At 47.1% G+C, this 15,474-nt stretch overlaps 1 protein-coding gene across 1 annotated transcript; it reads right to left on the reverse strand.

Annotated features, from left to right (window-relative positions):
* Positions 1-204: 204 nt before the first annotated feature.
* On the reverse strand, positions 205-15,367 carry LOC120832823 (uncharacterized). The gene is made up of 5 exons (XM_040199441.2): positions 14,826-15,367; positions 8,071-8,152; positions 7,404-7,921; positions 4,742-4,795; positions 205-1,454 (listed from the first exon to the last, which is right to left on the reverse strand). The coding sequence occupies exons 1-5, from the start codon at positions 14,892-14,894 to the stop codon at positions 1,329-1,331; spliced, it is 849 nt and encodes a 282-aa protein (XP_040055375.1). The 5' UTR covers positions 14,895-15,367; the 3' UTR covers positions 205-1,328.
* Positions 15,368-15,474: the final 107 nt, after the last annotated feature.

Here is a 15,474-nt window from a genome sequence, read left to right on the forward strand (position 1 = left end):
GTACCCAATAACTTGGCTGGTGGACAAACATCCAAGCTGGCTGGAAAGTATCTTGAATTGTATTAAAGGAAAGTGATTTGTAGGGGAAACCACACCATTGGCATGGAGCGGTTTAGATGGATAGTGGAGAATGCTATTCATTCATCGGGTTCCCCCTTGGTCACAACATGAATGGCATACTTATCAGAATTGACAATCTTCTAATCAAGAGGCCACAGGGTATTTATTGATTGATTCATGCCACAACGTTACATTCTTGGTTACAGTGGTGACATTGACCAGCTTTACACCGTTCAAGTGTGTTTAGTGTGCAGATTGTATGATTTCTGCGTCCCTCTGGAAGCCTCTGGGCTGTGAAGGAGGCACAATGCATTTCCTCCACAGGCTGTTAAAGGGGTTGTTGCGTTTATCGGACTGATTGGCTCGTCGGGAGCCCAGAACTCAAGTTTCATTCCGAGCGACAGGAATGTGATTTCAAGGCATTAAGATATCTCTAGAAAAACACTATCTCTGATACAACCAGTGTGGTTTTCTACCTGAAAAAAGCAATGAGGTACAATATTGAAAAAAAGAAATGGCACACAACAAGTCGGCTACGCGGAACAGAACCCCTGTAACTTTTTGCCAGATGTGCAGCGAACTATTCACAAACATCACTTCCTCTTTCTGATGAGCAGTGGAATGCATGCGAGGAGAGAAGATACGAGCACTTCACTCTGACCTGGACTAAAGTGACTAATTCATTGAGAACACCTACATGGCCACAGAGCTCGGCAGGTCATGCGTGTTTCACGATCGTGACCTGCATAGTCAGTGACCAATCCAAAGAACTATTTTCAGATTGACCACCACGTTTGTCTCAGTAACACAATATCCAATGACTCACGGTACCATGTTTAAAGTATGAAGTTACCAAGAACCTTACAGGACGTCCAGTGGCCACATCAACGGAGGAAACACCAGGACCGCTTGATTGTCTCACGTGCATTGTAACCCAGAAGTAATGTTTCAGAACACGTCTCTGTGCATGAGTGTTTCTGGATGCTCCAATCACAGCATCTTCTTCAGAGGCCAACGCGGAAGTATTGTGTTTGGGTCCGTTTTTATCCCCCCAATGGTCCCGTAGATTTCACGGGGGGAGAACGGTGATTAAAAGGGATAAAGTGGGATTACCTGAGTGTGCAATAGTTTGACCAGTCTTAGCGGTCGGTTTCATAAATGGTTGCTTCTCTGTCTCGCCACGGAGGCCGGAAAAAAAGAAATTCCCGTCTGGGAATGGAAAGACAAGGAGGACGAGAGCGGATGAACTAGCGCTGAGAGAACTTCCTTTACGAGCAGGGAGGGTCCTCAGACGGGGCCAGTGGGCTGCAGGGGGGCACCACGCTCAAGGAGCGGAAGGCGAAGATGGAGGGATCGTAGGTGTACCTGGGTGGAGGTCGACCGCCGGTCACATTCTGTATGCCGAGAGAGAGAGAGAGAGAGAGAGAGAAGTCAGGAGGAGGAGCGCTGTGGAAATGGCATTGATCACCTGATGACCTTCAGGTAAGATGTCACAGTTCAACAGCAGTGGAGTTGGGAGTTGAGCACTAACCATCACAGTGTGCCTGATCAGTAACATATGCAATCAGGACATGCTTCTCTGGCATGTGAACATGTGACATTGTGAACACCCAACAGGAGTTTAAATTGACAGGAGAGCTAGTAGCGTTAGCAAGACTGCCAATGGTTCAGTTTGGTTTCCTTATGGTCAAGCTCTGCTCAATGAAAATGAGTATACGGCTCAAAGTATAAGATTAATTATAACTATGTGTTCATATGCTATCCATATGCAAGCTCATAAAATGTAGCGTTATAAAAAACTTGACGTTTATATAATGTAATGGATATTAGAGATGAATTTACATTAACTCCAAACAGCTTATAATACGTCATTAAGCTACTAATGACAAGATTTCTTTTAACCCTCCCTTTTCTACTGTTTGAATTGTGTGTTTTTATGACAAAGGTCAGCCGCTACAATCAAACAGAAAATGGATCATGAATCAATGATCACCAAATACGATCCGTGTCCTTTGTGCTGATCCAGTCCATGAATGTGACCCAGACAATGAGCTGGATGATCGGTTGCACCACAAGTGAATAGTTTGTGTGGCCGTGTCACGACATCGGGATTGAAAATCAAACATGTACATGTTCACGCAGATTTGTTTTTTTTACTACATTCCCAGTAAATGGCTTTTCCCCCCGCCTCCTCAGAGCAGAATCTCGCTCCTCGTGGCTCTACAAGTCCGCTTTCTAAACTTGGCCGTCGTCATTTCTTTTTTTTTCTCCCTCCAGGAAATGGCAGGAAATTACTTTGTTGGATTTGGCAGTGAGGCAGCACTTTCTGCAGTGTTTGTGTGTGGGGGGGGGGGCATTTTTGAGGAGGTGGATTGGGACCTTGGATGTATTCACAGTAATTAGGAGCTGGTCCCAGGAGGGGGGGATGTGTGTCTGTATGGATACGTGTGGTTTCTCATTGTCAAACACCTCTCAGAGACGTGAGACATCCCTCTGCTCCTGGAAAAGTACCAAGTGCCACCAATGCATTTGAAACGGGGCCCTGTGAACAGTGCATGGGAGGACCCGGGCGTTGCCATGACTCCAGCCGACATCTCTAGGGATTCAGTGGTGACAACTGAGCAGCAGTAACACGGCAACAATTCCCAAGACCACTTAGTGCTCTTTTATCCACCAAAGTCTGTATAGACAGGCAAAAAGTGAGTGGAGGAAAATAGAAATGGTGGAGCCAAGAACGAGTTGCAGTAAACTTGATAGATGTGGTGGAGTCGGCCCCACTGCAGGAGGTGGAGGCGAACCATCAGTCATCCTGTGGTCACCTCTCCAGTATGGTGGACCTTTAGGGCCTGGAGGGCTCAAACTACGTAGAGGTCCAGAAAGTATCGCCATCCCCATGGGGTAAACATGTTAGTACACAGCATGTTGTCATGTGGATATAGATATGCTACCTATGTCTTATTCAGCACCTTTGAACCTGTCCGGTAGGTAGTATGTTAGTGGTGACTGTGCCACTGAGCTCTAGGAAGAAGTTGCCTTTCAACATCTCCACTATGAACAGAATATGTCGGACGGGTTTTACATGCACAGCATATCTGGCTGTAGCTTAATATTTAACACTAGTCGTATTGATCTTCTCAATCTAGCCGCTGCAAAAAAGCTCCCAAAGCGTCCGACTACACTTGTCTGCCATGGCGCCAAGGCCCCAAAACGTAGTTTACTTGAATCAAAAATCAAAGAGGTATGTGGCACGTTCCACCCCGCCCCCATTGCCCTCACTCAATCAATCTTTACTTTCCATTCTGCCCGGCTCTGCCGCCCCCCCCCCCCCCCCCACCAAGCACTTCCACACAACCACCGACCCCCTCAGCACCTCTAACTACGCCCATGCTTGAACCCAGCCTCAAAGCCGGGGGCCATCTAGATGCAGAGTCTCTTCTGGATCTGGGCCAGGAGACCCAGGACTCACTAATTGAGGGAGGGGGGGGTCTCGGTGTGCTCGGTGGAACCACGCGTAGAGAGAGTCACGACGAGCCTCCAAATGGTTCATCAATTCAAAGAACTCTCACTTCAAGAAAAATAATAATACAAACCCAGGAACTGGAACACACCCAGTGTGCACAGCCGTGCGGATGGGGAAGCAACGCTACAGAGTACACGCACGGGAACGGAGGATAATGAGCAATATCTCCATGTATCAGCCGGCCAGGCTATAAATGGAAAATGACTTCATCCCTGGAAATACAGCATAGAACCGACAGCGCTGCGCCTCCTCCCCTTCCCCCTCAGCTCTTTCTCAGCAACACTCGCAAATTCCTCCTCAAAACACTCGCAAAAGATCAGTTTTTACTTTGTTTGCACCGCTCATTCGTACTTTGACATGGAGCAATAGGGCAACTATGCGTTGCTGTGTGTGTGTGTGTGTGTGTGTGTGTGCGTGCGCATAAACGCGTTGTGTGACGAGGCTCCGTTGACACCAACCCACACAATGTGATACCAACGTCACTTCTCTCGGCACACTGCGCATCCTTCTGGAGAGCTCAGCTCTGTGCCAAGACGGCCAGGCTCTTCCCCGTCCCCTCCACCCGCCGGCCTCCCTGAACCCACCGCCAACCAGTTCAGCGCACGCAATGCTCACTCGTGTTCCAAGGGGAGGGAAGAGAAGGCAGTTTTACGGGAAGATCAGTCGGGAAAATAACTTTGTTTACAAAGCCACTTAAGCGGGTGAATGTGCGATTCCCAGAACACGATTGGGAGCAGTGGAAAGATCGGCTATTAAAGAGTCGTTAGGATCAAGAGATGAACCAAACTTGGAGAAAAAAATAGAACATGTTTTCTTCTTGTTTCATTTCCTTAGGCATCACAGTGTTGTTGTTTTTTAAAAAGAGCTAATGGTGCCATCAGGTTTTTTTCCCAGACGGCTCAGGCCACAAACGCCGTCGCTAGATGCCGTCCCAGGGTGCACTTGGATGGACATCAAGGTTTTGTTGACAAAGCGGGCCAGGCTGTTCACCGGGGCAAACCTGGCACCCTTATCTCGGCTGTAATGAACACCCCACCCTGATCCAGAGCATCTACTGTGTGTCTGCATTCAAGTGGTAAAAATCTGAATTCACACGCATACACGGCTGTGAAATGAATTCATCGCGCTAAATACTTGGTTCTTTTACTGTTAAAAACTCACCCGAATCTTTATGGTCCGTGTTTTCCCTCCACAGTTCTTTTTCAGCAGCATTTTCTGTGGACAAGAATGCACAGTGATCAACATGTAACAACAACACTTTTATGAACATTCATGCAAATCCAACAACCCCCCATAGCACAACTCATCAAGTTATGCTGTGTTCATGTTCATGTGCATGGTCACCCGGCCCTTTTGTGAAATTCAACCATCATTTGAAGAGAGCCCTTTACAGTAAGGACAGGTCTGATAGCGTGCCTCAGCAGTCACTGGACATTAGGCCAGGATGATGGAGGAAGTGAGGCACATCCAGCTGTCTCGCTCAACCAGTCAGTGGCGTTTATGCAATATCCTGTCTCCCACTCCACTATAAAAATAAAAAACACACACACACACACACACAGTGGGGGTGGAGGGATCACACAATCATTTGAATTGTCTGGAGTTTGGGGAGGTAGCTTCTGTAAAAGGGGGAAGGGAGCACGGGAGAGAATGGAGGCACGAGCCCCCTGCTGTTCTGAGAGTGAGCTGGTGTGCCCTCATGCTCTTATCTTTTTGGGGGGAGGGTGGGAGTCGTGTCAGCGAGACAACGGTACATGTGGGCACAAGCTGCTTGAAAGATGATTCAAAAACTAATGTTTGTACTTGAAAAGTTGTTGGAGATGCATTTCTTTTTGAAGTGACAATGCAAAAGGTCATATCTGCAGTTCCTTGAATGGCCACTTGAGGCTGGAGTCAATCCAGCGAGACCCTTCCAACACCCCATGTTAAGATCTCTAGAGCTAATATCCTCGTTCATGACAGCTGTACAGTGAAGTTGAAAGGATGGTATGCTAACGTCAGATATCATTTGAACCGTTTGTTAAGGTTCCAAATTTACACAGATATTTGGGCGCGGCCCTTTGGGGTGAGTGCCGTAGTGAGCCGCTACGTGCTACCTGTCTCTTCTGCTGCGTCAACATCCCCCCCAGCTCCTCCAGCGCTCCACCTCTTCGCCCATCTGCCGTGATGGCAACGGGACGAGCCACCCACCGAAGGGTGACGTCAAGGAGGCTACTTCCAAATCTTACACAGTGAGAAATCCCTTTAAAAAAGGCCATAAATGGGGCTGTAAGTGTAATTCGCTACAAACAACGAGCCGACACTATTCCACCCACTACCCAAACGAACACGTCCTTTTTGTTTTTCATCCTACACGTCCACCACTCTGACGGCAGCGCAATCATTCTGTCCACCCCACATTAACAACACTCTTTATGGTGGCTTTAGGGGGACTGATTTTAGAAATGTCTCAGTGACCATTAACCATGTGTCACTTTTCTTCATTCTACACTCCTGAATACATTACTACACAATCTGTTGTAGTAGCAGATGTTTACTAATACCTCTGAATTTGAGGGAAGCAGCTCAGTCAGCTTTGAAACTCATGGACAGCACGTGTGACAGGCATGACGTGGTCGAGGCTGAGGGAGACTTGTCGCTGGAAGCTGTCCAGCTAAAGGGTTAAAGGGAGACGGGAGCGGAGTCTGCAGGCTACCTCCTAGGCCCCCTATTGTATTCCCAGCAGCACCTCCCATTCCACTTCACTGGGTGTGTACACTCTCACATACATACAGACGCACTGTGACACACACATGGATACAGCAACAAACAGGACAGGAGGACGCACACATGCAGACAGAAATAGACGATACACACACACTCTACCTCTCCTTTTCTGCACCCCTGTCTTTGCTGCCCGCTGTCTCTCATCTGTTCCTTCCCTCTAAAAACCCCATGGACATATGGACCCCTGAAAACTGCAGTTTCAAACTGCAAACACATAAACACACACGTGCGCACACACAGTTTCCAATCTATTGGTGTGGGCCAGCAAGTCTATTGGATTTGAATGATTAGTGGACCAGCTTTACCATGACTCATTAGTGGCCGCCGTCTTTCTGTTGTGTGTTTAATCCTCTCCTTCTGCCTCCACCCCTTCGTCGTTTCCCCTCGCTCGCCGGCCTTTGTGAGAAACGGGGGCAGACATCTGCCGTCCGAGCCTCCCTCTCCTTCATCCCTCCCCTGCCAGACCACCGTGGCAGCGCGTGTCCGCCTATCAAAAGGGAACCCGTGTGTGTGTGTGTGTGTGCGTGTGTGTGTGCGGGCGGGGGGTAGCTAGTTAATAGTAGTCTTGGCAGTGCATCATTGTATTGTTGGGCCAAATCCTTGGCTCCACAATGACTGATTGAATTGGTTGGGGAGATAAACAGCTTGCTACAGTGACGAGTTAAATATCACTTCACATGCAGCAACTAGTTTCATATGCTAAGAAATGCACTTTATTTAATAGTGTTTTTCGAAAGGGGATACTCTTGGGTTTTTATTATGGGGAAGGAAAGGACCAAAAAGCGGATATCGCCCTGCCACCTTGCCGGTTGGTGTGTCATATCGTGTATCAGACGCTAATACAAATAGAGCAACAACATTTTATGGTGACTTTGGAGAACTATGGCGCTAACCCAGCTAAGCACCCCTCTGAGGGAGGAGTGAGCGACAATATGATGTATATTATAATTACTACTTTATCATAGCCCTGGTCAAAGAGATGGGACAAACAACTTTGGGATTATTTGTGATAATAATATTTTTAAATGGTGCGGCTCTATGCTAATGAGCTACTAACCTGTTGCATTTTCTCCAGATCCAGACTCGGCCTCCCCGGCTCCCCACCATAACTGTGCCGATACTTCCTATATGGTGCTGACTGGTCAAAGTGGGTCAAAATGATGGGCCGCGCCACCGGCTGCACCACCTGCAGCTGAAAGCGCATGGGGGGGGGCTTGACGCTACGCGGTGGACTGGAGCTGAAGAGCACGGGGCTCGGGGAGGCGGCCAGGCGCCCGGCCGGCTCGCCCAGCGCCCTGGCGGAGGCAGAGGGTGACCTGCAACCACAGAGGTCGCGCACCTCCTCGTCGCTGGAGGGGCTGCTGTGGTGGTCGCCGTGGCGCCGGGGAAGCGCCGACAGCCACTTCCTGTTGTCGCCGCGGCTAATCCGCTCAAGCTCTTCCTCCTCGGAGGAGTGGCGATCCACATTGGCGTCTAAGAGGAGGCGAAGGCGTCGTAACCGGGCTGGAGAGAGGAGCCCCTGGTTGTGCTGCTGGCTGGTCGCCAAGGGTGTGAGGCAACAGTTTCTCCATCTCTCTGGGGGAGTCGGTGAACAAGGAGAACGTGGTTTACAAATGTCATATTATCTGTTGACTTAAAACCTCTCATTTCCATGTGGAAGGAACAATAAGCGACGGGGAGGATCATTATCTATTTACATCAAAAATGATTTGGTTTGGGCCTACCTCTGTCAATCTGTGCAAGCTCCTGGTTCTCCCCCTCGGAGTCGTCACTCTCCCCTCCCTCTCCACGGCCATGGTAAGAAATCTGAGAAATGTTTAGAATATATGTCAAATACTGAAGGGAGTTTCAATTTCAGTATCTAACAAAATAAAGCAAGTAAAACCTAAACCATCGGATCGATTTAATAATAAAATAAGGTAAAATAAGGTCAACTGAATCCTAATTCAGAGTTCTGTATCATTTGGCCATTTCACACTCACCAACAGCGCAGATGATGGACGATTTGACAACATTGTCTGCATTGTTGTCTGATTGTTTTGCGTACAGATGATTTAAATGATGAGTTGAGTCACGTTTCGGTCTAAGTCCTGGCTACTTCCTGTCGCCAACAACCTGAACCAGCGAGGCTCTTTAAAATCTAATTCTAGACCACAAGCAACGATACAGACACCCTGCAGACCACACCACTAACAGTTAAGTAATTACCACCCAGAGGCCTCGCTGAGGAGTGGCCATCTGTGCTTGTGTGCATGTGCTTACACACATGTATCCACACTAACACAGTGTCAACGGTCCGCCTCTCTGACACACACACACACACACACAAAACATTTCATTGTAGCTCAGACATTCAAATTGTTTTTAATGTATGTCTCATGACATCAGAGATCATGAAAGAAGGCTAAGCAAAAAAAACACTGCAAAAAGTCCCAGTTCCCGTCCTGTGATCCAGTACAGATAGCAACAAAAAAAAATTTTGGCTCTCGAGCTAGCGTCACTTTGTGAAATCCGTCGGAAAAGATTACACCGAAGGAAAACTGTGGGAAGGAAATGTATTTTGGCAAGCCGTTCGCTCGGGGGTTTGGCTACACCGGCTAACCAGTGAATCACTGTGAAGCAGCATGGTTAAAAGTCACTGCCGCGGTACGCTAAGAAGGAAGGGATCGTTTGGAAACCTCGAGTCCCGTTCACAACTAAACTGCAGGACATTTACCTCTTCAGGACAATCGCTCATTACCCTGCATATTTTCCCTTTTAAAACGCTGGATCGAGCAGCTTTGCTTTGTCTCCACAGTCATTGGCATCATTGTCCGTGCAGTAACTGCGTGGCCTCTCCACTACTCGCACACTCATAAGGGGTGAAAAAGGTGATGATGGGGAGAGTTCAATTTAATCCAAAAAGTGAGAATGTAGAATGTAGAATAATCTATCATACATATTGGGTTCGGTGAAGTTTGATCCACATTGCGGCAAACCATGTTTGGCCGCCGCCCCTAATTCACTGTGGTGTGATGAAACCTCCAGCTTTTATAACTACGGTCTTCTGATCTGACCAAGATTCTAAACTGACATGATTAAGGTCAGAGATTGTACCGAAACGTGTATGGTGATAATAATAATTAATTATCGGCGCGGTAACTTCAATTTGAAGTGAAAGAATGACATTGCAAAGATCTTAATGCCGATTGGACTCAACACGTCACATGATTACAAAGATCAGGAGGACATCACCTTTTCTCCTTGTCTCACTCCACCTCAGAACTCTTCAGATCTATACGATTCCGGGATAAGATATTTTGTTTTCAAAGCGCCAGATATTGCCGCAAAGCGACCAGTTTGGGTTTCAGGCTGTGTCACAGTGTGAAGTAATCACGCCGTGCCTCAGCTCCGGGCCTGCACATTACACCACAAGGCACCACTCGCAGCGACTTCCTTCCTCCTTTGCCACCCAGATCCACCATTATCACTGTGACACCAACCACCACTCAGCCGGGTGGTACGCGACCCGAGACGAAACAGGTCGGGGTCAATGACCGAACATAAACATTTAACCATGCAAATCGATATAATGGGAGGGGAAACACTGCACTTGAAGGCGTTACACAGCGTTGATGCAGCCAACGAGCTACACAAACAACTAGTGGAGCCAAACCTCGGCAAATTACTTCGGGTGCGGCATGCGGGTCAACTGTCGACAAACCGACGCAAGAAAAATTTGGAGGAAGGGTTTCCCTTCCTCCAAATGTTTTCTTTCTCGATGTTAAGTTGATTTTGTCCTGTCACTGAAAGTGTTTTTTCTTTCTTTGACTGAGAATCCCAGTCGGTAATCCACAGGCTTCACAGACTGCATCGGTAAACTCTTGCTACTGAACACGCTACGCTGTTCCCTGATAGAAGACAAATGTTTCTTCTGGTAGATGTTCAGAAAAAAGGAAACAGCTGTATTTACTGCATGTTAACTTGCTGTTACACCAATAATATTATAATATATAATATAAAACAATTACGCGATTACTTGAGTTAAATTTCAGATTTAAATTCCATATATGCCAGGCACTATTTATTAATAATATAAATAATTATGCCAGTGTCATGTGGTGTCTAAGGTATTTAATTCTAGTATCGTATTGTAAGTATCAGGGATATTTAGGGCAACAATGGTACTAAAGTCATGATTTTTGTATCGTGACAAACCCTCCTTCCTCAATATTGTGCTAGATTTTTGTTACCATTCTTTGACCCATGTTAGATGTTAAGAGTCTCACACCGGTGTCTATTAAGACGGTGATTACAGACAGATCATTAGACAGGCATGAAAACGGGTCAAGGGTGAAAAAGGTGAGACGGAAATTACCCCTCTAGGGGTTTTCAAGTGGTTTTGTCCCAGGAATCATTTTTTGCGTACCGCCGAGGGGGGGGTGGGAATTGACAACAACTAATAGGGGACATATCATTAAATACTCGTCATGCATTATATTGCATTGCATATAATGTGTGCTGGTCAACTAGTCTAAAATACATTTTAGACAAATTTTTGCGTAGTTTAGAGTGACAAATCGTACCAGCGTACTTTGAAGTCAAAATGCGTATCAGGTTGGCAGGTCTGCTTATTGATAGAACGGTGGACCACTTTACCTTCTGCCTCGTCAGTCCCCTCACCTCAAAATCTACCTCCTCAAAAACGGTAGTGTCAACTAATCATTTTCCACGTGAGCTTTAGCTAGCTGGCCAACGTCGCGTCCTCTCCTGCTGTGTTAAATGACTCAATTCATCAAGCTGTAGCTAACGTTAGCTAAGTCTATGTCAACAAAGCTACTGGGTAACTTAACTTATACTTAACTTATATACCAGCAAATATTTAAATTATTGAAACCATCACTCACCTTGTTCGCAATTCACTCAATCTCACGTTCCCTTCTGACACGCGCACCTGTTCGCAGTTCACTGAATATGAATACCCCCCCCCCCAAAAAAACTCATTGAATCTACACGATTCACGTAGGTCACCTATTTGGTTACAAAACGGCGAATTTCGCCGAAAGGTGAGGGATTTTCATGCCTGATTAGAGCTGCGGCACGTTGTGAGAGTGCTTTTGTGCATGCATGAGATGGCACACAAAGACCGTGTGTGTCACAAACGTCTGAATGAAATCCTTGTCTGTCGTTCACGTCACTGAGCGGCTCGCTAAGCCGGATCCACGCCGATGTCACAGCGTACGCACACGGACCAGCTTTGCTCCGGACTTCCTCGCCAACACGGACCCCTCCGTCTCATGAAAACACACCAGCCGAGGTCCGCAGGAGGTCTTTTTCTCTAGCTCACAGTCCAGGGGATCCTCCTCAGAGCCGAGTAGAAGTAGCCTATGAGATGGGCCTTTTGTTGATTATCCCAAAATAGTCGTTTGAGCCCTCGGCCCCCAAGTGAGCCCTGGGGAGTGCATGTGGAACAGGAGCTACGGACCTGCTGTGGACCTTTACACACCGAGTAAAAGTGCAGTGTTGTAAATAATGATGCTGCTTTAATCCTCAAGCTCCATCCACCAGAACGACAATTCTACCTCACAAAAGGCGAGCACTGGACGCCTTTTGCAATCCCACTTCGAACACTGATCTTCCTGAGGATGGACACTATGCTACTCAAGCAGACTTCCAGAAAAAACAATCAGATGGCCAACAGCACCTTTCCTTTTTTTTGCCCGAGTCTTTAAACCAGATCAAAAAGCTGGTGGTTCATTTTCAAACAAGAGACACGGCAAAAACCTATTTGCTTGCCAAGACGAGGACTATTCAACCATTAAAATAAGATGGAAAAAATGTCCGTGGCTCGCACGTTGGATCGCTAAACTCCCCGTTTTGATCACCTGCAGTTTTTGAAGTTATTGAACTGATGATCAGAAACAAAAGGGAGCCAACATCATTTTAAGACCCCAATCCCAAACTTGTGCCGCTGTTACAGATTCATCACAAATGAGCCCCATTCACCAATACAGTCATTTATCTATGTTGTCTTATCTGTCTTGTTGTCCATTGTCTCACTGTCTGCTGCTACGCACCAATCACCAAGTCAAATTCCTTGTATGTCTGACATGTTTTGGTAATAAATGTTTCCTGATTCCTGATCACAATCAGTCTCAGTCTTGAACACACGACTGATATAAGTGGATTTATCCTTTGAGTTTCCTTCATAACCTTCAAAACTTGATGTGCGGGCTGATCCAAGATGGATCCATTGGACCGTGTGGATGCAGGTGCCTCCCACACCACGTGTCTTTGAAGCAGGCACACTGGCAACTGTCTCAAAAAATAAATACATGTCCTTTTTTTTATCTTGATCATTCCTTGGAAGCGGTACCAGTGACGCAGTCAGTCTGTGAGCACCAGGGCCCAGTTACTATTCTCAATTCCTTCTCCCCGTCACACACACACGCAACTTTTTCACTGAGCAAAGCAACACACACACAAAAGCAGACAACAGAGACGGCACACTTTAGCCCTGCACCCTCCAAACGAGGCCTTTGAACGCCGTCAGCTCTTTTGCTCAAAATGGCTGCCATGCGACCATGCAGTCGGTTGACACCCACACACACACAACATTGTTGTAGATGGAGCAAGTTGGTGACCCATGGTGGATACAATTGGACCCCCCCCAAAGAGCCATTATGCAAATCCAAGTGGGCAACAGGAGGGTAAAGACGTGGATGTCGGGACAGTTTTATGGCCCCCGACAATAAGGTTCTTTACAGAAAAGTCTAAATAAGCATGCCTCGCTCCCTGCTTGCACACCACACACACACACACACACACACACACACACAGAGCTAATTCCAGCCTTTTCTCTGTATAATCTTTGTATAAGAACCTGGAGTAGTTTTGCGCCTATCCTCTCACGTGCACACAAACAAACACACACCCACGAAGGGAGAATGAGGGTAGAGTTTCTCACTGCCTGCTAATGACACTCCAGTGCCAATGTCATAGTCAAAGAGAGTGGGAGACTTTGTTAACACACATGTTTGCTGGCGTGTTTGGTAGCAGCGTGGATCCCCATGGTTGTAGTTTTTTCCCGTCTTGTCGTTAGTTATCCCCTCTGACATTGTAATGAACAGGGTCGAGGTGTTTGGAAGCTAAAAAAAAAAAAAAAAAAGACTGCAAGCAACACATGCTTGAAATATCAGGACAAGGAGGCTGGCTGTTCCTCCTGTTCTCTGTGTCATGGTCTGTGTGAGTGAGACAGTGTGTTTGTGCGTGCGCTGCGTGCGTGAAACAGAAAGGGACGGAGTGTTAATGAGCTCACTGTAAATCCCAATCGGCTCTGAGCTCATTTAAGCTGCGCAGAAAACTGGCCCACGAGAGGAAGGAATTACAAGACAGAAGTAGAGACCCGCTGTGGACCAGCGGGACGCAGCCTGTCTGTAGCGGCCACGCGGTGGGACTCGCTGACAGCCTGTCTCTGCAGACTGAGCGGTCAGAAGGACGTCACATTACAGGAGACAGTGTTACACTACAGGGGACAGTGTTATACTACAGGAGACATTGTTACACTACAGGAGACTGTGTTACGCTACACGGGAGAATGTACAGTGTTACACTACAGGAGACAGTGTTACACTACAGGAGACAGTGTTATACTACAGTGTTACACTACAGGAGACAGTGTTACACTACAGTGTTACACTACAGGAGACAGTGTTACACTACAGTGTTACACTACAGGAGACAGCGTTACACTACAGGGGACAGTGTTATACTACAGGAGACATTGTTACACTACAGGAGACTGTGTTACGCTACAGGGGAGAATGTACAGTGTTACACTACAGGAGACAGTGTTACACTACAGTGTTACACTACAGGAGACAGCGTTACACTACAGTGTTACACTACAGGAGACAGCGTTACACTACAGGAGACAGTGTTATACTACAGTGTTACACTACAGGAGACAGTGTTATACTACAGGAGACAGTGGTATACTGCAGGAGACAGTGTTATACTGCAGGAGACATTGTTATACTGCAGGAGACAGTGTTATACTACAGGAGACAGTGTTACACTACAGGAGACAGTGTTACACTACAGGAGACAGTGTTATACTACAGTGTTACACTACAGGAGACAGTGTTATACTACAGGAGACAGTGGTATACTGCAGGAGACAGTGTTATACTGCAGGAGACATTGTTATACTGCAGGAGACATTGTTATACTGCAGGAGACAGTGTTATACTACAGGAGACAGTGTTACACTACAGGAGACAGTGTTACACTACAGGAGACAGTGTTATACTTCAGGAGACAGTGTTATACTTCAGGAGACAATGTTACGCTACAGGAGACAGTGTTACACTACAGGAGACAGTGTTATACTTCAGGAGACAGTGTTATACTTCAGGAGACAATGTTACGCTACAGGAGACAGTGTTATACTACAGGAGACAGTGGTTTCCAGTAGTTAGGGGACTCGAGTCAAACTCACCTTCAGTTGGAAAGGATGCATCTCGTTGAGCGAGTGTCTTCTTAGCTTCTTGGTCAGTGTCTTCAGCATGTCCCCTCTCTCACGTACTGCTTGTCAACGACGGTTTTAACATGAGCCTGACACGTTTAGAAAGAAGGCGCACGGGACTCTGACTGCCGACCACGACAAGGACACGAGCAGCGGGACACTTTAGCTCCTGTTAGCTGTTGTCACAGAAAGACACGCCGACATTCGTCGAGATGCGGCTTTGCTTTCAAAGGCTGCGCGGAGCAAACTTGTTATTTTCGACTTCATCGGAGTTCCGTTGTTGTGGAAAGTCTTTTTCATTTCCTCTGAAAAGATGCTTCACTCGCCGCAGCCTCGGCTTACTCCCGCAGCGCAATACTAAATGCGTTTGGAGGAAATTAAATAAAAAATATTAGCAACTTGTTGGTGACACGCAGGGACGCACACTCCCACATACATACACTCACGCAATTGCACGCCACCTGCACGAGCAGCACGGAGTTGCTCCTCCAGCCTCAGCGAGCCGCCCGCTGATTGGCTGCTCTGCCCAGTGACGTCACGTTTCTCTCCGGAGGAGGAGGTGCTGAGAGTTAAAGCCACATTATCTTGTCTGTTTTCTTCCTGTTTTCCTGACGGGATAATC

The sequence above is a fragment of the Gasterosteus aculeatus genome, chromosome 15, assembly GCF_964276395.1.
Source record: "Gasterosteus aculeatus chromosome 15, fGasAcu3.hap1.1, whole genome shotgun sequence".
NCBI lineage: Eukaryota > Metazoa > Chordata > Actinopteri > Perciformes > Gasterosteidae > Gasterosteus > Gasterosteus aculeatus.